A 20617-nucleotide genomic window follows, 5' to 3' on the forward strand; every position below is an offset into this window, starting at 1 on the left:
GTTCCCAGAGGATGTATCCTAATGACTTTGATGATTTCCTCTAGCGCTCTAGCACCATCATGAGGTTGACATTTTTGGTTTTGAGGGAAATTACTCAACTATTGCATGGGTTGCCAGGCATTGGTTAAGACATAATTGGGGATCCCCTGACTTTTTGTGCAGTACCAGCATGAGGCTAATTTTTTTAATTTATCCAATACTTTGGTTTATGACCAGATTCCTGCAGAACTATTGACATTCCTATCGAGCTCAGCCAAATTTAGCATGCTAACACTAGAAACATGGTAAACATTATACCTGCTAAACAGGAGCATGTTACTATGCTGATGTTAGCATTTAGGCAGCACTGTGCCTAAGTAGTCTCAGAGAACAGCTTGCAAGTCTTGTTAATGTTTGACTTCACTTTGTTTTATATTTTGTACCACTGAAGCCATCAATGAGTTTAGTTTTTTACTTTCTGTGTAATACCTGAAATGCTGTATCTTGACATGCATAACACAAAACATCACAAGTTTCTGTGGTGTCATGAGTTTGCAGAATAAATGCCAGTATTTAAGATTATTCATTGATGCATGAGTTGGGAGGCAAAAATGAGCCCTATTACCAGAGATGAGAAGAAGGTCATTGCTGGCTGCACTCACTGAAGAGATTTGGTTTCTTGTCCACTGAGAGACGTTATCAGCACAGCTTCCTCATTATAAGACCTAACTCTGAGTTGAGGACCCTGGGGCCAGAAAGGATATTAAAGCTCAAAGAAAAATGCTGACATGGCAAGAGGAGCCTTTCTAACATCAACAGAAAAACATCCAAATCAACCAACCTGGCACATTCAGATGGGTTCTAGTGGTTCTGACTTCAAATAACTTAGCCCCATCTGTTCAAGGCTATTAAAGGAACTGCTGAAGTCAGAAATCAGTTACACTAGATGCTAATGTACTTTACCAGAATTGGTTAAAAACTTCTCATTCATCATTTTTCACTTCACAAACAGAAATCATCACAATCCTGAAAATGTTCTGAACAGACTCCAAAACACTGAAAATAAAGTATGTGTGTGCAAATGACAATATTAATACAAATATTTTATATTCTTATCACAGTGTGGCAACTATATGCAAGATTACATAGAAAAAATTTTTTTTTAATGCAATGAACTGCATTTCACTTTATGTTACATCAGACAAAACTGCATACAATAACTAAGCATACATTTGATTGAAGTTAATTTCAACAACAGAATTTTGTAAAACAATTATACAGAATAATCATAATTTCAATATGATTCCACTAAAAGTTGATACACTTTAATATTAAACTGTCACCCAGCCCTATACTCTATTCAACCTTCCTTCTGTCCAGATTGACTTCTTTGTTCCTGTGTGCCAACTCCTGTAATCCCCTTAGACACACCACCTGCAGACGGCCTCTTACGTAAAGACAGGAAGGAGACAGTATAAGGGCTGACCAGACCATCCTGAATCAGAGAGCTGAGTACAGGTTGAAGTGTCCACACACACACACACCCGGACAGACCCTCTGTCAGTGGGTTTCCCGTCCTGGGAGTCCAGGAAGAGGAGCTTGAGAGAACCATCATCTGTTATTTGTCATCTTTAACTCATTCCTCATCTAACAGAAAAAAAAACAGAAGGAAACTCTAAAATGTTTTTCAGAATCCCAAGACTGACTCCAGGATACATCAGATTTCTGCAGGTAAGCCATTTAGTTTTTTAAAAGTTCAGTTATCATTGTGAACATTCATGAAATCAGGTAAGATGTGCATAACTGCTGAGGAATGAGGAATTACAATGGTTTGGATTTTTCGATGTCACTTTGTTATAAAGTTGAAGAAGACACAATTCACAAAAGATTTGGAGCCAAGCAGAAAACAATAAGTGAACCACCTACAGCATAGTTTCATGTGCTGTGATTCTTACTCTCAGAAGCATAGTGACACTAAAACTGTCAGCACCACTGGGAAGCAGGAACATGCTGAGTCATTAGATTTTACTTGCCTATGATCTCAGAAAAAGTGGATTGCCATTAATTTGCACCAGGCAGCTTGTTTTGATTTAAGACATTTCAAACAAAGAGGCAGAAAGCCCTTTTAATATCTTGGAATTGAAGTTTAGATTACATGTTGCTTGGCATGCTCTGTCTCTACTGGTTCTTAAAGGAGTAGGATGAAATAACTTGTCAGTTCTGAGCAACCACTGAGGGGAAGAAGTGTACTGGTTTTATAGGTATATACAGCGGTTTATAGCCAGAGACAGTGCATACGGCAAGTTTGTTTCACTAAGCTTTATACTGACATGCAGCCATTTTTTTCAGTCAAATCGCTCAAGATGCAGCTGTGACAAGATGATGAAATACAATACTATCATATTATACACACACCATCCACAAATACGAGGTCTTTCCATGCTACTGTTCCAGTAATTGCAGATGGCTTTTGCTTTAGCTCACAAAACACAATCACCTATTTGGTGGAGTTTGCTACAAACAATGGAAAAATCCAAACTTGTGACAGTCCGTTGCATTGTAAATGGAAATGGGAAATGGGTGAGTGAGCTACAGGAATGGCTTCTTAACTGCCTGTGACGCATCTCCATTAGAAACTACGAAGTTTCTATTATTTGCTCCTCAATGGTCTTTATTATTGTCAAGGGCCCACTGAGGAAATTGCCCATGTCGCAAAATAGATGAGCTTTTTGTTTGTCAAAAGAGACAGACCACCATTTGGTAAATGAGAGAAGATGGGTTTTTAATCTCTTGTGGATTGTTGGGAGGACTGGATGGGGCGAGGGCTGAGGTGAGCATATTGTGGCTCATTTGATGCAGACAATAGTTTGGGAAAAGGCTAACAATACATACTGTCCTCCTGTGCTGTGCTCCTTAGGCCTGAAGTTAATCTCTATCCATGCGTATCCTTTGGACATTAACAAATCAGAACTTTGGCTGTTGTTTGCTTGGCAGTTGTTCTATTTTTGGACTGCCTTGATACCATGTCACAATTTATTTGTCACTGAACCATTGAAACCAACATCCAACATTCCCCTGATCACATTTTATCTAAACTTTCTTCTCCTTTCAGACTCAAGCCTACCATAATGTTCCTGTGACGCCTCCAGCTGAGAACACCATGCCTGGTATGGCAATGCTGCTGGGGGCCATGGGGATCGGGATGTGTGGCTACAGCTCCAGGCAGTTGGCCCTCCACCACCGGCCCTCCACCCGTGTGCTGCAGTGGGTTGGCACACACACTGACGCCAGCATGGTGGGCACAGCTGCTCACAGGACCCCCTTACTGGATGATACTCGTCGGGCTGGTGCCCACCAGGAGATCCCACCTCCCTCCTTTGTGGGACACAAGTTCCCTTAAAGTAACTTGGTTGAATATAGATTGGCCACCATCATAGGTTGAGTTCCAGTAACTACACTTTTGCATGTTTAAGATCGTAGCTATGCTGGCCCATTGCATCAATGTGGCCCATGTGCTCTCTGATGATATGCGAGTGTGGATATCTGACTGATCTCAACCTGTGTGTTGGCAGGAAGTTGGATGTGATATCCATGTGTTAGCTAGTGTAACACATGCAAAAATAGTTTGAATTCTACCGGATTGTATCAATTAGTCACTAATATTAGAGTCCTTAATGCACTGTGTGGGCACTAAGAAATATGAATGATTGGATGAGTATGTAATGATGCTGGAACCTCCCAAAGACTGTTGCTGAATGCAGCTTGAATGAACTAACATGTTTAATTTGGAGACATTGTGTGTCTTTTTGAGGCTTGGCGTAAAAAGGGACTGACGCTTGGCAGTGCCCCTCTGTACACAGATGGTTGGTAAACCTCTCTCTATGCCCCCCTCCTTCTCTCCCCAGGCAGACAGCCATGTTTAAGTGCTTGAGCAGCCCATCCCTGCCCATGACTTTAATTGATTTCCTCTGAGGAGGAGCAGGTGCCATCCATCAACGGGCCTTGGCGTTTGCTGCCGTAGTCTGGCAGTGACTGTCAATCAGACTGTGGTGGAAGACACAGGTTGGCTTTGTGGCTGAATCAGTGACGGGTGCTTCCTGTTTTCAAAACAGTTAAACTTTCCAAAGGTTTGATCAGGGTAGTGAAGAACAGCAGAAAGTGGCAGGAAAGTTTTGTGGATAGAAAGCGTCTTTCAGAGTAATAGAAGAAAGTCATGCACAATTGATATTAAGACCTGAGTCGTGTAAACAATGCTTATAAAAATACACCTTGCTGGATTACTAATGCTTATTTACCTGGCTCAGACAGCGATGGCGACAAGCAGGCAGGGTAGACTGGTGATTCCCCCAGGATAAGCCTGTGTCCTCTGAGGGGATTAACCCATGTGGAAAATCATCCCTGGCACACACACTCATTAACCTAATCTGGTATTAGAATCAAGGACTCATGAGAGGCAGACAATCCTGCGCATCCCTACTTTGTACCATTCCCCCTGCAGTGTCCACCATTCATCCTAATGTCACGTGTTCATATGGAATTGGTGTTTCCATTTGTGGTTACACCAAAAATGTAGCAGTGAAAAGGGAATTAAAATTTGGCGAGACACTGAGTGTGGTTGAGAATGTGTGCCGTGCCTTACAGGGAGCACAGGGTCATAACTGTCTTTATCTTCACTGCCTCCTAGTATGGATATGTAGTCATAACACGCCATAAAAGGGAAATTTTATTTCTCCATGAGCAGGACACAGACAGAGGAGGTACTGTAGTATTCTGCTAAGCTGTGAAAAAGGAGGATGGTGGGAAAGTTGAGTGTTTCATCACGTAGAGGTCAGCCAGACCTTGTAATCAATTTTTTTGATGCTGAAGAGCCAGCCTTGTCTGTCTGCCAAAATGGACCAGCGGCTAGTTGTGGCAGGTTGGGAGTTTTTTAGAGCCCCAGTATTGGACCTTCAGAGCGCTAGCTCAGTAGGTCACACACAGAATGGTCGTAATACACTCAGCAGAGGGGCTAATGGCTCCAACTGGCATCAGACACTGAACAATTGGTCACCTTACTCTGGACAGAGACTGACACCATAAAACAATTTCATAATGGGGTTGTAATGGTCTCAAAACAAAAGGATACTCTGTGTTTTTAAGTATATACCACTGAGGGGAAAATATATAGGTATGTTGGAGCTTTTTTTCTAAGAAATAACAGATTCATCTCAGGCTCTCATATATGTATGACTTGACGTGCTTTTCACCTGTTCTTACATCTAGGTCTGAAAGTATTGTCATGCTGGCACCGAACTGCAATGCATAGTCATGTTTGGGCATTGCACTCCCATGAGTGTGAAATCAATATGGGTAAGGGTTGGAGGTTGTGTAATGCACCTGGCTGGTTTTGATGGATTCTCTCTTTACTGCAGTGGTGCACAGTGAGCACAGAGCACTGTGAAAACCTATTGATCTCAATCATAGAGTTGGAGAGAGCTTGTCTCCTCACTGCAGCAAACTTCCTGTTTCACTCAGCATTGCACAGTTTATGAGGGGGTACTGCCAAGACAGTGCACGGACAAAAAGGAATATCTGAAAACATGTTTGCTGTTAAGAACTGTGTGTTGGACTAAAATACAGGGAATGTTTGAAAGCACAGTATTGCTCTGTTACCTTGCTTGTGGGTGTCACACCCCAGTGCTCATCTATTTCAGTCTGTGAAGGTGTACAAACTTGAGTTCAGCTGTGCATGATAGATGACAGATTTGTTCTGTTAGCAATATAATTAATATTTAATGAATAGATGTTGGAAGAGATTTATGAAATAAAAGCATTTGGCAAACATGCTGCTCCACTGTTGCACTTTAGTTACACCTGTGGGTCAGATTGTTTTTGTACCGTGTTGTGTGATGAAGTTGTCCTTTTTTCAAGAAATAAAGGCTTCTAGTCAACGTGAAATTTATGCTGTTTTGCTGTAATATGCTTGAATAGTTTGATTTGAGTCAAGATGAATTATTATTAATTGTTATTAAGATAAATCATTTCTTAATTATACTTTGAGACAATAATTACTGTATGGAGAAAATAACAATCCTCAATATGTAATTGACTTACATGAAGGATATGGTAAATATATATTGTAAAGTAAATAGGTTTGAGAGGACTCAACATATTTTGACATTAAAATACACAATTATCTAAAGTGTTTTTGTAGTTTTTGCCCTTAAAATATTAAAAAACAGGTAAAAACACAAGGCAAGGCAAGTTGATGTCAATCCATACTAGATCTTCATGAGTCTGAAAAATGTCTGCTGAACCTGAAAATATTAGTGACCATACAACCTGCACCACCTGCCTGTTTACAACTGTGCAGATGCGGGAATCACCAATGGATATTTTACATCTCAGTGCCCATAACATTCAGCAACAATGAACTTAAAAATATTGGCACAATTGTTTGCTTTTATTCTGTCATAAATAACCTACACATACACCAAATATTCACAAAAAATGAGAAGAAGAAAACCAAAAGACACAAATTCAATCTAACATGAGACCTGGACATGCAGACACAAAAATATTAATATATACCAATACCGTTGCTGCAGACTCCATCAGATACACAGTGTACAAAGATGTGTAGTTAGTTATTTGCATAAATTGAAGAGGTTAGAGTGATGGGTTTTACAGCATTGTAAATCCCAAACAATAATGCTAAGGAGTAATCAGGAAAGCCACTGAATCTGCAGATGCAGATGCACTGAAACTAATATCTTCAAATTCTGTAATATAGAAGACAAACAACCTTTCAGGAGGTTTGAATCCCCCCAATGTTGAAAATATGCGTAGAGATTGACTCTCTCTGGAGCTGTCTGGTACTGTAGGTCAGTGGGTCATCAGCCTGTGTGAGCCCATATCCATAATAGGTGAAGAGAAAGGTGAAGCGGGGCCGCCACATCCCAGAGGCAACAGGTTTTTCCTACTGCAGCCTAACTGTGCCCTCCAGTGGACATACCACGCGGATAATCCGTGTCATCAGTCATCGATGTTCAAAGTTTTTGCTCTTTGCTTCGCTGTGCGGGTTACAGTCAGGCCTCGTCTTCATGTGAAGATGTTTCCTCCAGGAACATGTAACGCGAATTAAACTTTTCTCAAAGAAAATGCAGTTTCATTTCTATGTCCGCCACTCGCTCTCCTCAGTGAAGACACGGCGAGACAGTGCGCATGGTTGAGCAACGCTGGAGGAAGCAACGCGTGGAGTAGAGTTGACCAAACTCAGGACAAAAGGATTTTGGATTTATTTGTCCGCTTTTAAGGGTTTGTAACGATTTCTTTTTTAGTCCTTTCCAAACTAGAGGTACGGCGTTTAAACGAACTGATTACAAAGTTTCGCAACACGTTTTCAAATTGTTGGATGTAGACTTAATTCAAGCTCCCGTCTAAAAGTTTGATTGGGCGTTTAAGTGTATGCTGTTAGAGCGAAATTATATGTTTATAAATTATATGTTTTATCAACATATGATCTAGAATCTGTTTTGCCAACTCTAGTTTTATAGTTTTCGATGGCGCTGTATGCGTGCTTCTGTGTTAGTTTTGGCGCATTCCTCATGCGTACAGTTAAGATGCTTTTAAACCAAACATGCTACTAGCTTTTGTCACATGTGGTCACACTGGAGTGTCCTTCTGCGGCTGATCCATGTTATTTAGCCACATTGTGTAAAGACATTGATTGTCTTATAGGCTATCATTCAAATGTACAGCATAAGTTCCCTGTAAACTCACTCAGTCTATCATAAACCTGAAGGGGATCAGTTCAGGGTTGGTTCAGACTTGTAGTCACTGTATATGTGTGTGACTTCATCCATCATCTTTCTGGATGTGTGTGTGTGTGTGTGTGTGTAGGTCACCTCCACAGTGCCACATTGGTCTAGGTTGAGTGAAAGAGCAACAAGCACCTGCGGGGCCGCATCAGTGGCTGCAGTATGGGAAACTTTTCCAGCAAGGACAGCCATGGACCCACAGGTAGGTCAACACATACACACACTTGAGCCTGCACTTGTTTAATTAATTCGCTAGCTCTACTAAAGTCACTTTCTTTGACTCTTCTTTGGTCTGTCTCTGCATTCTGAGGTGGATTTAAAATGTTTGCCACGACACACATGACTGGCAGTGTGTTTTGGCCTCATGTTTAGAGACTTTTTTTTTTTTAGAATAAAGGCAGCACACCTCAAAGCTCTCATACATGTAGAAGAAGAGAATGGTAGAGGGAAAAGGAGTGGTACAAGAAAAGTGAGTATGAAGGAGAGGGGTGGATGAGGGGTAATCTGGAAACTGAAGGCAACAAAGGGGGAAGCAAGCGGAAAGGCTAAGTGTGTGTGTGTGTGTGTGCGCTGAGCGGCAGCAGGAATCTTGGCAGCCCTCCTGTGTGTTGCTCAGTGAGTGGTCATTCTCCTTGCGTCCCTGTGTGATTCGTTCTGGCCCCGCCGGGCCAGCTGTGATGAATCGGCAAAATTCCCCGGCTCAGCACAAGGGCAGCAGATTAATCATAGGAAGCCTAATGCTATCTGACACACACACACACACACACACACTCACCTACAGACCTCAGTGGACGCACACACACATACTCTCTCTCCGTTAGTCAATCTGCCACCCATGCGTATGGTTGGACGAGCACATTAAGGTTTGGAATGAAGAAATAAAAAGCAGGGGTGGCATGAGAAAGTTATTAGACAATCCTGTCATTCTTTTCCAGTGATTATGCCTACAGCAGGTGGTGCATAACTGCTGCTCTTACAACATAAAAAATCAGTCATTTCAGTGAGGCTTTTGTCCAAACAAGGAAAAGGAGGAAAGAAAAGGAGACATGACGCCCAGTAGTTCCCATAGCTTCTTAACTTATTATTGGTGGCATGCTGTGAGGGGCAAGGAACGCTGAGTTTAAAAGTGGAAACTGGATGTGTTATTGTTACCATGTCAAGCTCAAATTTATTTGCGGCCGACTGCTGCAAATACATCTATTTGTCTTCTGTGTATGTGTGTTCCTGAATTTGGGGAATGAATGTCGCAGCAGCATCATGGATGAGCAGTCCAAGAGGAATGTCTCAATTAAAGTATTCATCTCTAGGGGCATGGCCTGGATGATTGCTGACCAATGAGGTCCTTGCTGGTCTGGTCACCTCACTGAATAGTGTTTTGAATGTCAACATGCCAGACTAGTGACCACTAAACTGTTTTCTTCCTTAGTTCTGGCCATGATTCAGTTGTTCAGGCAGTTCTTTCAATCTGTTTTGCTGTGTTTCTCACAATAATTCAGAACTTAAAGTCCCTCTCAACTCAGAATAGGTCTTGTTTATTTATACTTCTCTTGGATGTTTGAGCTTCACTGTGCAGACTGATGTATGTGCAGAGTTTGACACTATAAGGCTGTTTTTCCCATTAATCTGCTGAAAGGAGAAAGTCTCTTTGTGCTCTAACACATATGCCAAGAGTGGACTTTTCAGTGATGTAGGAGACTCTTGCATCCACCAGTTAAACTTTTGAAATATATAAAAAAATATTTGTATATTCAGGAATTTTCAGTAAGGGAGAGGACTTAAAGATTTTTTAACTAGGTAATTGATCTTTTTGGTGGAACATCACGCATCAATTTTCAAAGCAGCTTTACAGTTTTTTTATACATCTTTAAACATGTCTGATGCGGGGTCTTTAAAGATGTGTTTGCCTTGCTTATTTCATCTGAATTCAATGAATAATCTGAAGTTGTTTTTTTTCTAGGGGCCCATGTGGATAGTTTCCACACTCCTCCTAGTTCTCCACAGAATGACCTGCCTGCTGTCCCCCAACTCTTCCCCCCTACCTCACCTCAACCTTCCTCTGCGGCCCCGATTTCATCCCCACCTCCGGTCCCTGTCCTCACATCCAGCGGGAAGAAATCGCAGCCAAGCACCACCCCGACCTCTCCCGTTCCCCCTCCTGATTGGAGGCCTCATTCACCAGTCAGCTCAAACAGCTCCACGATTGGTCCAGGAGTTAGCCCAGTGCACGACAAGCCAGGAAGTACTGTGGCAGTGAAAGGACAAGTTGCTCTTGGGAGGAATGGGGGTCCTCCTACCTCTACCCCTCGGACTCCAGTCGCCCAGGGGAAGTGTGTGGCTGTAAGCCCCACAAAGAGCCCCTCTTCTCCAAGTAGTTCCTTACCTATTGTGCGTAGCTCTTCCAAGCAGAACTGGAGAGAAAGGGACAGTGGTCTCAGTCAGTCTCTGCTGCCGGGTCAAGAGGCTGGGGACAGCCAGGATGAGGAGGTGGAGAAGCTGCTGGAAGAGTGTAGGACAACACTGGGTATCACAGCCAGTCAGGATGGAGCCACAAACACAGCAGGCAAGAATGATATGTCTCTCATTCATGGTATTATAATGTCCAGTGCATTCCCCCTCTCTGTTTCCTCTCTACTTATGAATAATATTCACGCCTGCAAAGTTTTGTATGAGTGTGACAACATTTAATTTCATTGTGGGCCCAACATTTCCCTGTTTTCAGAAGGGCAAATCCATTTCCTTGACATTTTTTTGTGTTTGATATGCATGTAATGTCCTCTGACATTTCTGTATCCTTCCCTCAGAGATACTGAAGTGTCTACTGACAGAAGTGAAGAGTCTGAAGAGTACTTTACAGGTGAGATGTGCTAGAAAAGGCTTTTGTTTCTAGATATGTTCTGTCCTATTCTTTTTTCCCAGTTATTGGCTTCATGGTGTGATATTAATGGTAATTCAGGGGTCACTAGTTTTTAGTTTTTTATCATGAATTTCAAAGGTTTGTGCAATTGCACCTCGAATATACCTTTTTCCTGTCTTCAGTCCTAGTTTTCCACACATGCAACGCTAGAAAACACTAAAGTGGATAAATATAGCTACATAAACAGGAAGTGACACACTCCAATTATATATGTCAGTGTAGTGCTTATGACCTTTCATCCAAAAGATAACACCCTGTCAAACACTAACCCCCCTATCACAATAGGCTCTGGAATGGGCCCTGCTCAGCCCCCTGGGAGCTGCAGATCCTCTAATGGAGGTCTTCCTGTCCTCTGCTTCTCCTGAGAGGCCCAAGAGAGGAAAATAGTTGAGGTCATCTTCTGTTCAAGTGTCTCGTAGCTCATATGTGTAGAGATCAAAGACAGTTTCATAAATTGTGGATCCTTTTTTACAAAAGGAGAACATCAGTCTTGAATGTTAGCAGGACACCTGTTGCCTTCATTGTTACTGATTTAAAACATGAAGAGCATGTTTCAGAAATGTTTCATCCCTAAAGTTTATTCACTTTTTATCCGAACCAGGCACACTATGTTTGTCTAATAGGGGACCTACCAGCTATTTTGGATTGATCCATTATTTAGTCCCTGACTCCATTTATGACCCAATAAAAAGTCATCATTAGAATAAATATCTGCAAGCGTTCCACAGTCCAATTGCTCAGGCGTTCCATGCTCTTATGAGGATGGTGATATTCTGCGGTAATTTCCTGTCAGTTGGTCTTTCCAATTCCTGACCCTCCCTTATGAGGATTGTAGCCCGAGGCTCCCAGCTTCCTCTAGATCTGCCACAGATTACAACAGCTGGAATATGTCCTACATTATGCCTCCCTCAACCCCATTTTTCTCCTCTTTTCCTCTCTCAGTGACTGTCCTTGTTTCTATTATACTTTTTACAGTGTATTTGAATCAGAATGATTAGAATTGCATTAAATTGCAAGCAGGTGCTAATCCGACGCACGTGACCATCTTGTAGCCTGCTCATGTTCCCTTCTACTCATCACACCTCCTTCATGTCACCTTTCTCTCTTCTTGATATTCTAACCCTCCTCTCCCCTGTCTTTCCTTCCTCTCTTTTCCACTTTCCCACATCCCCATGAGGGCTTGGAAATGTGAGCCTCGCATAGGCCAGCAAAACCTCAGAGAGACTGTGGTATAGCACTGAGAGGTAGCCATGTATTAGAAATCACAGCAATCGAACACTGTGTTTACATGGGCCCTCGGTAGGGCAATATAAGCTAGCAAAGCTCGACTTTATGAACCCTCTCAGTCTGCTCTGCTGTCCTGGGAGCCTTTTTTTTTTTGTGGAGAGCTGGAGAAGGGAAGAGAAGTGCGGAGGAGGGGGTTCACATTGAGCCGTTCAGGAGACAAAACTTGTTTTGTTTTGTGCAGTGTGGCGAGGAGGGGGGGGATGTGGGGGTTGAGGGCTGCAGCTTGCAGTGACTGGCTGGCCATGTGTTTTTGTGTGTGTGGTGCACGTGAGACGCAAGACTCGCAAACATGTACAGATGCATTGAAAGTCTTGGCGAGTGCAATTGGTTTTGTAGGGAAGCCTCCCCCCCCTCTCCCCTTGCTGTGCCTCTCTGCCTTTTCTTCATTCCCTCATTCTTTCTCCATCAGAGAGCTGACCACTCCTCCCTGAGCACAAGAACTCACACTTACCCTACAACTTTTGCTGCAATGCTCTCCTCTATCTCATCCCTTGCTTCCTCTTTCTTTCTTCTCCCCACCCCTCTTTTATCTCATTTCCTCCCCTCCTAGTCTGTTCCTCCACTTCCATCCATCTTTTCATCTGACCCCCAAGTTTCTTAAGCCCTTTTTCTTCAGATCTGACCTCCTGTTTTTTTAAACCTTTTTTCTGTTTTATTTAAGTAGCCATCATTCATCCAGTCACATTCTGTCAGCTAAACCTCTCCTCTGTGCTTCTTCATCTGTCTTCATCACAGTGTTCCCAATGCTCCAGTCTGTCTTCTACCAACCAAACAGTTGTAATGTATTTTGGATGCACTGTATTTAAACTGAATGCTGGAAAAAAAAGATGATTACCCAATGTGCAGTGAACTCCTAAAGATGTTATCCCATGTGCCATCTGTCTGTGCTTATGTGCTCCATCAGTCTTCAATTGTCTTAACCAACAAAAATGAAAACACTCCATTCATGGCTGGGTTGTGGGTGTGTGTGGGTGGCTAGTCAGATTTGGTTACCTACTGGAGATTTAGTCAATCTTAAAGCCCTGCTTTGGAATCAGTTCCACGTGAATGCTGCCGGAGATTTCCAGGAATGATCTCTAGGTTCCCTCTGCTCTCTTTCTCTCCTCGCTAGGCTGCTCCAGCAACCCTGCCTGGACTCAAAAAGGCATGTATCTTGAGACTACAGTGGCTGTTCAAATTTAGAATGACGATTTGTGAGTTTGGTTGGATTGGATGAGGGGGGGCTGCATTGTTGAATGTTCATGCTGTGCTGAATTTGCAGTGCAGAATAAATTGCATTGACTTGTGACCCTTTTATTTGATATCAGTGGACGTTTGGGAATGCAAATTGTGAGTGCAAGTGCCAGTTGGGGGGAATTTTTGACATTTTGTATGTGTGTGGGTCAGCTGTAGAGGGATGAAATATCTATTAATAGGTGTAAAAGTGTGTTCAACAGGCTGTGGAAAGCTGGAGAGAGGAGCCATTACAGAGTTGGGATGTTTCTCAAGTATGTATTAGAAAGACTGGGTGTGGAGGTGAACTAGGGACAGATGGTTTGAATACACACACACACACCCGCGCACACATACACTATCTCCAAGTGTGCTGGACCCTTTCCAAGAATCGTCAGGAAGTCAGATGTGCACAGGAGTATAGACGTGTGTGTGTGTGTGTGTGAATGCTGGATACCACATCTGGTCTTGCAGTGGGGCACTAGGTCAGCCCTTTAGGGACAGAGTGTGTGTGCGTGTGTGTATCTATAAGACTGACAATCCACTCCACCCTTATCTCAGTGTGAACTGAGGAGCGCCCCTTCCTGTTTCCTTAAACAGACACGCTCCAGTTGGAGTGTTCACGTCCAGATAACAAAGGCTCTGTGAAGACAAGATCCTTCGGGTCCAAGTGGGTTTTTAGTATTTCTTAATATAGAACGTCTCTAAACAGGGACCACTATCCTGCTATTCATTGGACATGTTTCCAGGGAAGAGTGTATTCCAACTTACAGTGAAACTGTGGATGTGTGTGAGAAAACTTAACAATGTGGTTTGGTGGTGAGGTAAAAGAATAAGGGAGGTGTATGTGTGGGAGAGAAAAATGGAATATGATATGTGTGTGTGTGTGTGTGTGTGTGTGTGTGTGTGTGTGTGTGCATCCACTGTAATCGGGTCCAGCTGTGGTCTTGAGTCACTGGTCAGATGAGGGAGCAACTTGGCTCAGATATCGCCTCCTCCTCCACATCTCCATCCATTCTTCATCTAATTACTAACCTTCCCAGCCCCCTCCGTTCCTCAGCCCTCTCTCACATCTCTCTTGCTTACACTTCTCCACAGTCTCTGTGCTGCCTCCATTAAATCTGTGCATGATTTCAACCCCTTTTATTGTCCTTCCTTTCTCCTTTCCCTTCTTTCTCATTCCGTCTCTCCTTTCATGATGATGGTTGCTAAACTTTTTTTAATGGTCTGGTATTATTTACCTTTTGGCTTTGAATACTTCTTTTGTTGTGTATGTTCCATATCCACAGGGGCAGTGTTTGTGCATGTTTGAGGCTAGGATACTTTCAAAGTCAGCAAACTGAAATCTTTTTTCTAAATCAGACACTCATCTTCTCAGATATGAAACTGAATCTGTTTCAGACGATTCTTATCTCCTTATCTGCTGCTCATTCTAATGGCTAACGGTGGATAACAAGGAAAATACCTATGGAGATATAGCGACAAGGTTGATGACACAGAAAGCAGTTGCATTAATATCTTTGGCCTCACTCCAAAAATGTTGCGCGGTACTTTTTTGTGTGTGAGCAAACTTGTTAGGTGTCCTTTTTCCTGGAAATTGTGCAAGTAAACACAGATTCTTGTTTACTTGATGTCAGATGATATCAATAAAACACTGAGTAAAAATGTTTGGCACATGATTCATTTAGGCCTCATTACAGTTGACTCGCTAGCTCCACTCCCCTCTGCTTGCTGAGGCTTGCCACTCAGTTCAGTTCAACTTTTAGTCTCCTAATGAGGGTCAAATGGATATTTGATTGATTAAAGTCATTGTCTGTTGAGGGTTCAACAATGTTTGCTTTTGGCAGTCGTATCTAGTTTAGGTTTAAAAATGCCAGTTTTAATCCTTTTAGTCATTTATAAGTAGATGTTTGTTGAAGTGTAGTAATCTGACCTGTCTGTTTATACTGTAATAAAACCACAAGCAAAGTGCATTGATCTGAACCCAAAAATAAAATTAAATAAATATCTGTCAAAGCATTTGTAATAGTTCATGTTTAGACATGATCTATATTAAATGCACAATATGTGATTTCTTTTGCTAGGGGTCTCTAAATCAAAACAATAACAAAAGATGGAGTGTGATGACGTTGTAAAGTAGTGTGGGATCATGGGATTTGTTGTCTTCATTGTTAAACAACCAGCTTCTCCCATTGTTCAGGAGATTTTTACCGGGATGGACTCTGTGTGAGCCAAGCTGCTGCTAACATTCGCTCTGTTGTTTCTCTGGTAACTTTAGGATCCAGATGTTCAATGACTGAAATCCTTCATCTGGTTAAAAGATATACCAAGATCTAAAAAGTTTATCATGAAAATGTGGCTTAAACAGAATAAAAGTCAATTTATGACAGTTTCTGGTTGACAACCACAACGCCGACGATTATCATCTTGTGCGTGTATACTCTTAGGTAGAGGAGGTATGACGCTATTGACAGGCAACCAAATGAAACGGACCGTTACCTTGATTAAAATGATGGATTTCTCTAGGTTTAAAAATTGTTGGAAACATTTGGGATAATCTAAGTACATAGCTCAATAAAATATATAACATAGGTCCAGTCGCTTTTAGACATTTTAATGCGGAATAGTTACATATTATGGCTTTAAAGCTGCTCTTATGATATTTTTTTTATTAACAATGGATTAAATGACTACATTTAATGTTGAGGGAACTGCTTGTAGTGACCCTCCGACAGTGAATTACCACCATCTCTGCTGTTTCCTCAGCTCTACAGAAAGTTTTAGTCTTTCAGCAATTAGTTTTAATCTTTGTTCGCTATTGCCGCTTTCATCACCCGTGTTTGCAAACCCACTGTATGCTATCTGCCAAGCACAGCTAAGTTTGCTACTGGCTGGTGAATCCAGTGGAGCACTTATCCACTAAAGAGTTTATTTATTTATTTCCCTTAAGACAAAAAAATATTGGACTTGCATTCTTCAGGTTAACTGAAACACAACCCTAAATTAATGCTAATGTTGCTCTTTGTCTGCTGCATATGTACATGTTTTCTAACATATTAGCCATATCACTTTACAAGGTGATATGTCAGTGCTGTATGTGTTTATAGCTAGTTGCACTGCTGTTGCAGTCAAAAATGAATTAATGAGGGTTTAAACAACATGGACTTTGCAACAGATCCACATCTTTATGAATCAGAGTTTTGACTTGCAAATGAAAATAAATGAAATGACAACCCATGTGTTGCAGTTTGTGTAATGTGTTTTAAGTACACTCTTTATTTCCCTTCCAGACGGAGCGTGGGGAGTGGTTGCAGTTCCAGGCTGACCTACAGGTGGCGGTGTCAGTTGCTGACCGTCTACGAGCCGAGGCTGAAGAAGAGTTGACTGCGCTCCGAACGGCCCAAAAAGACGTTGAGAGGGAACTGGCTGCTGCCCAGCAGAGACAGAAGGAGGCTGATATGCAGCTGGTCACCCTGAGAGGGGAATTGACGGAGAGCAGACAGAGACTGGCTACTCTGACCCAGACTCAAGGCAAAACTGACATCCAGGCTCCATGTCAGGAACTAGAGAAGCTCAACGGCGAACCAAATAACAGCAAAGAAGGGAACCAGAGGGGCAGGGAGAGGGAGGTGTACAGGTTGGGACGAGAGGCGTTGCAAAGTGGGAGTCAGAATGAAGGGATGAAGAATGTCGTCAGCGAGGAGGCCAGAACAGACTGTAAGGGTGTGACTAAACGTTGCCTGAGAAATGTGACCAATGAGGATAGGAGTGCAGAGGAGGTGCGGTCTAGTGAGACACGAAGGACGGTGACCACAGAGAGGTCAAGGTGAGATTAACTGTTTATAATAATGCTCTGAAAACAGTCTATTTCTATGTTGCTGTCATTGCTGAGGCACTATTTGGTGGCACTGTAATGTGTTCAGACAGTCAAATATTTCAAAACAGTCTCTTTAATGTCTTGCACATTTTCTGCGTCTGTCACAAATGGATAACAGTCAATAAATTTGGTAAGGGTTGTGATTGTGGTTTCCTTTCAAAGTGTTGCAGTCAATCCGCAGAGCTTCACAAGGCCACTTGAAGACAGTTTTAACTGTTAAATTTACAGCTGGAGCCGAGAGGAGAAGCTGTCTTAGAAAAAATGCTATTAAAACAGTCTAGTTCATCAATTTTGTTCTGCTAATTTTGTATTGTGATGCTACAGAAGCCTGTCCAGATTACCCGCATCCTCAGACCCCCCCACATTGCAGAATGGAACCTCCCAGTCCAACACTGCCACAACAGCTGGATCTACAAACAAGGTGAGATACTGTATCTTGTTTCTAAGAAAATCCTTCATAGAGTTTGGTTGTTAGCAAGGAAATTCTAATGTGCTTATTCGGTTTTGTTTGCTGTGCATTTAATGGTTTTGACTTAATTTAAAGGAATTTTGTTTGTTTTCAAGAATGTGGGGCAAGTTAGAGGGCGAAGAAGTCTGGATTGGCAAGACAGCAGGCCAAACACTGATACAGGTGTGTGTGTGTGTACAATATGGTTATGTATTGTGTTACAGTATGTATTTGTGCTTTATGTGCTTGTTTTTTCACTTTACCATATACTGTAGCTTATATGGAAAAAATATTTTTTTTCCAAAGATTATTAAAACTGCACTAATCTTTTTAACAATGGCTCAAATGACTAATAATATGAAAGGGTTAAAATAGAGCTGGGTTACAACTTATGTGTAGCGGCACAAACAGTCCTCTTCAGGGTGTGACAAGGCTGTTTGTGCCACTATGCGTGGGTTGTAACCCAGCTCTATTTTAACATGCACAAGTATTGTCTATGTTTTTAAGAAATTCTCCGCCAAAACGCACCTTCATCACACTTGTTTGAGCTAATGAGCACTTTGGACTTTCACTTTATGAAAGGGTTAGCTTGTAGTGGTGAACTCATAGATAATTATTACCCGATTCTGCACTTCCCCTGAACTCTATGGAGTGTTTTACTGTCTTTCAACTCATGGTTTCAGTTTTACGTCCTGCAACAGTATTGCTTTAGTTCAGTATCCCCATAGAGCACCTTGCACCGAAAGTGAATATTGGACTTACATTCATCAGTTGGACACAAACATTACACCAGATGTATGCTAATGTTGCTCTTTGTCCGCCGGATGTTTAAACAGGCAATTGCTCACAAGCATGTTTGCCATTACACTCTTTATGTCGCTATGAACAGCTAAACTTTCATGTTTGCCTGTTTAAGGGTTATATAACTGAACTTTCCGTAATCATAACTTGTTAGGAAATACAGTATGGTTTCTTTTCTTTACAGGAAAACGTGAGGAGTCTTTAAACAAGTACAACTCTGCCCTCACTGAGCTGCCGCCAACCAAGTGAGTACATACACACACAAGCACGTGCTGACAGACAATATTGTCCTAGGGACAAACCTGATTGTTACATCCTGTTACACAATCTCCAATCTAATTACTCTTTTCAACCCATGTGCATTTGTCTGGTGAACTCATAAAGCACAGCATTGGGGCCAAAACACCTTTCTTGAATCAACGTGTTAATTCAGTTTCCTTTTCTATAACTGAGTCCACAGTGTGACAAGATTTTTTTGTAACTCAACAAAAGCTCAACTTATAACAACAACTCTTGCAGTGTTAAAACAAAGAAATTGGAGGCTCTCAGCAGTTTTTTGTCTTGTTGTTGTCAGGTCCCAGGATGGTTTCAACCTGCTGCTGCGTCGCCATGGAGGCTCAAAGAGAAACTCGCTGCTACGCTGGTGTCAGAGCCGAACCCAAGGCTATAAGGTGATCCTGGATATGATTTAGTATACATGTCTTTCATAAAGCTGCACAAGACTGTATTCTTATTATTGGTGCTTTTTACAATAGCTCATTAGCACTGATAATATTTGACAGTCATAGCTTAGTAAAGTTCGTTCAGAATGTTGTGAAGATTACTGTATATACACATCTTGAAAAAATATGTTGTATTAATAGTGCACGCTGATTTGATGTGTGATGACTACGGGAGTAGAAAGTCAGAATTTCAGTTTACCAACATCTGTTGAATGCATCATGATTTCTGGATTTTATACCTTGATTATATTATAGTTATACAGGTGTTTTAAAGGTGTATTAAACCATTGAAGCTCATGTGATTCCATTCTCCTTTCTGTTTTAACTTTCCATGCAGAATATTGACATTACCAACTTCAGCAGCAGCTGGGCGGATGGTCTTGCATTTTGTGCTGTCTACCACACCTACCTCCCCTCACACATCCCTTACAGCACCCTTAGTCTCGAGAACAAGGTAGGAAAGGTGCCTGGTGCCTGTGTAATGAATAGGACCTGGTTATTTATGGCGTTAAATGTATTGATTTATTCTATTCTTTGTAGAGAGAGAATCTCAGTCTGGCATTCAAAACAGGAGAGACTGTTGGGATTGCACAATCTCTGGTAAGCCTTAGTGTGTTTTACAAATTGAATAAATCATTTTACTGTACAGCCTCATCTCATTTCTCTATGACAAACACAAGGTTGTTTTTGTTTGTGTTAAGCCTATATATTTGGTTGAAATCTTTGTTTAACAGACTGTAGTGGAGATGCTGAGAGCAGGCGGTCCTGACTGGCAAAGGGTCCTGAGCTACGTCGAGAGCATGTACCGTCACTTTGAGATGTGACTGCTGGAGGTACTAACAGTCAATCCTATCGTGGATCCTTAAGTACTCATCACACACTACAAGTTGTTTATAATGATGGCCCCCTTAAAACTGTTAAACTTAATAATGTTGGGTGTCTGAAAACTGAAGAAGCTGATGTTCTTCTCTCAGCAAGAAATGATGTTCAAAGCTACAATCTGCAACTTTTTGACATTAAATAATATATTGCTTGACCTTTTGAAGTGCAGCCCATCTTAGCAACAACAATAATAAACGCAGAAATCCTTCAGAAACAAAAGACCTTTTACCTGATACCTGATTTAAAATGTCCAAACATAGCCGTAGTTAAAAATCCTTTATGGAGCAATATCTTGGCGTAAAGGAACCTTTTTTAAAAAACTACATTTTCAATTTAAGTGTAGTTTGACAAGGTACGTTCTTAAGAAATGAGCAAAGAATTGGTTAGTTATCATTGGCTCCACAGTCATTATTTAATTCCTTATTGTTTGCATTCTTATATATCTTACGAAGAATTCAGACACAGCTAAAATAGACAGCTTAGTTTGAGTGAGGTGGGAATCTGACCAATCTGTGAATACACTTCCTTTTAATACAAAAAGTCACACATTGTAGCTTTCAAATAAAGACTATCATTGACCACCATACTGCAATTCAGAATATCCAGACACACCTTTGAGGAAGGTAGTGTATGTACAGGTTGAGTTGCTGTTAATGTCTCCACACTGGTACTTCACTGGCAGAAAGTACTGTATTA

At 41.6% G+C, this 20617-nt stretch overlaps 2 protein-coding genes across 3 annotated transcripts; both read left to right on the forward strand.

Annotated features, from left to right (window-relative positions):
• Positions 1–1306: 1306 nt before the first annotated feature.
• zgc:193593 (uncharacterized protein LOC564090 homolog) lies at positions 1307–5954 on the forward strand. Its single transcript, XM_042387959.1, has 2 exons — positions 1307–1710; positions 3092–5954. The coding sequence occupies exons 1-2, from the start codon at positions 1660–1662 to the stop codon at positions 3377–3379; spliced, it is 339 nt and encodes a 112-aa protein (XP_042243893.1). The 5' UTR covers positions 1307–1659; the 3' UTR covers positions 3380–5954.
• A 502-nt stretch (positions 5955–6456) lies between these two features.
• si:ch211-195o20.7 (cytospin-A) lies at positions 6457–20137 on the forward strand. 2 transcript variants are annotated; one of them, XM_042389078.1, is made up of 12 exons: positions 6457–7275; positions 7861–7980; positions 9736–10338; positions 10580–10632; positions 16482–17017; positions 17396–17489; positions 17633–17699; positions 18502–18562; positions 18892–18988; positions 19377–19493; positions 19580–19639; positions 19774–20137. In XM_042389078.1, the coding sequence occupies exons 2-12, from the start codon at positions 7941–7943 to the stop codon at positions 19861–19863; spliced, it is 1818 nt and encodes a 605-aa protein (XP_042245012.1). In that variant the 5' UTR covers positions 6457–7275; positions 7861–7940; the 3' UTR covers positions 19864–20137. The 2 variants fall into 2 exon arrangements, with proteins under 2 accessions (XP_042245012.1, XP_042245011.1); XM_042389077.1 differs by having other exon boundaries at positions 6461–7275; positions 17393–17489.
• The last annotated feature ends 480 nt before the right edge of the window (positions 20138–20617 follow it).

Source organism: Thunnus maccoyii, chromosome 16 (genome assembly GCF_910596095.1).
Source record: "Thunnus maccoyii chromosome 16, fThuMac1.1, whole genome shotgun sequence".
In the NCBI taxonomy this organism is placed as follows: domain Eukaryota; kingdom Metazoa; phylum Chordata; class Actinopteri; order Scombriformes; family Scombridae; genus Thunnus; species Thunnus maccoyii.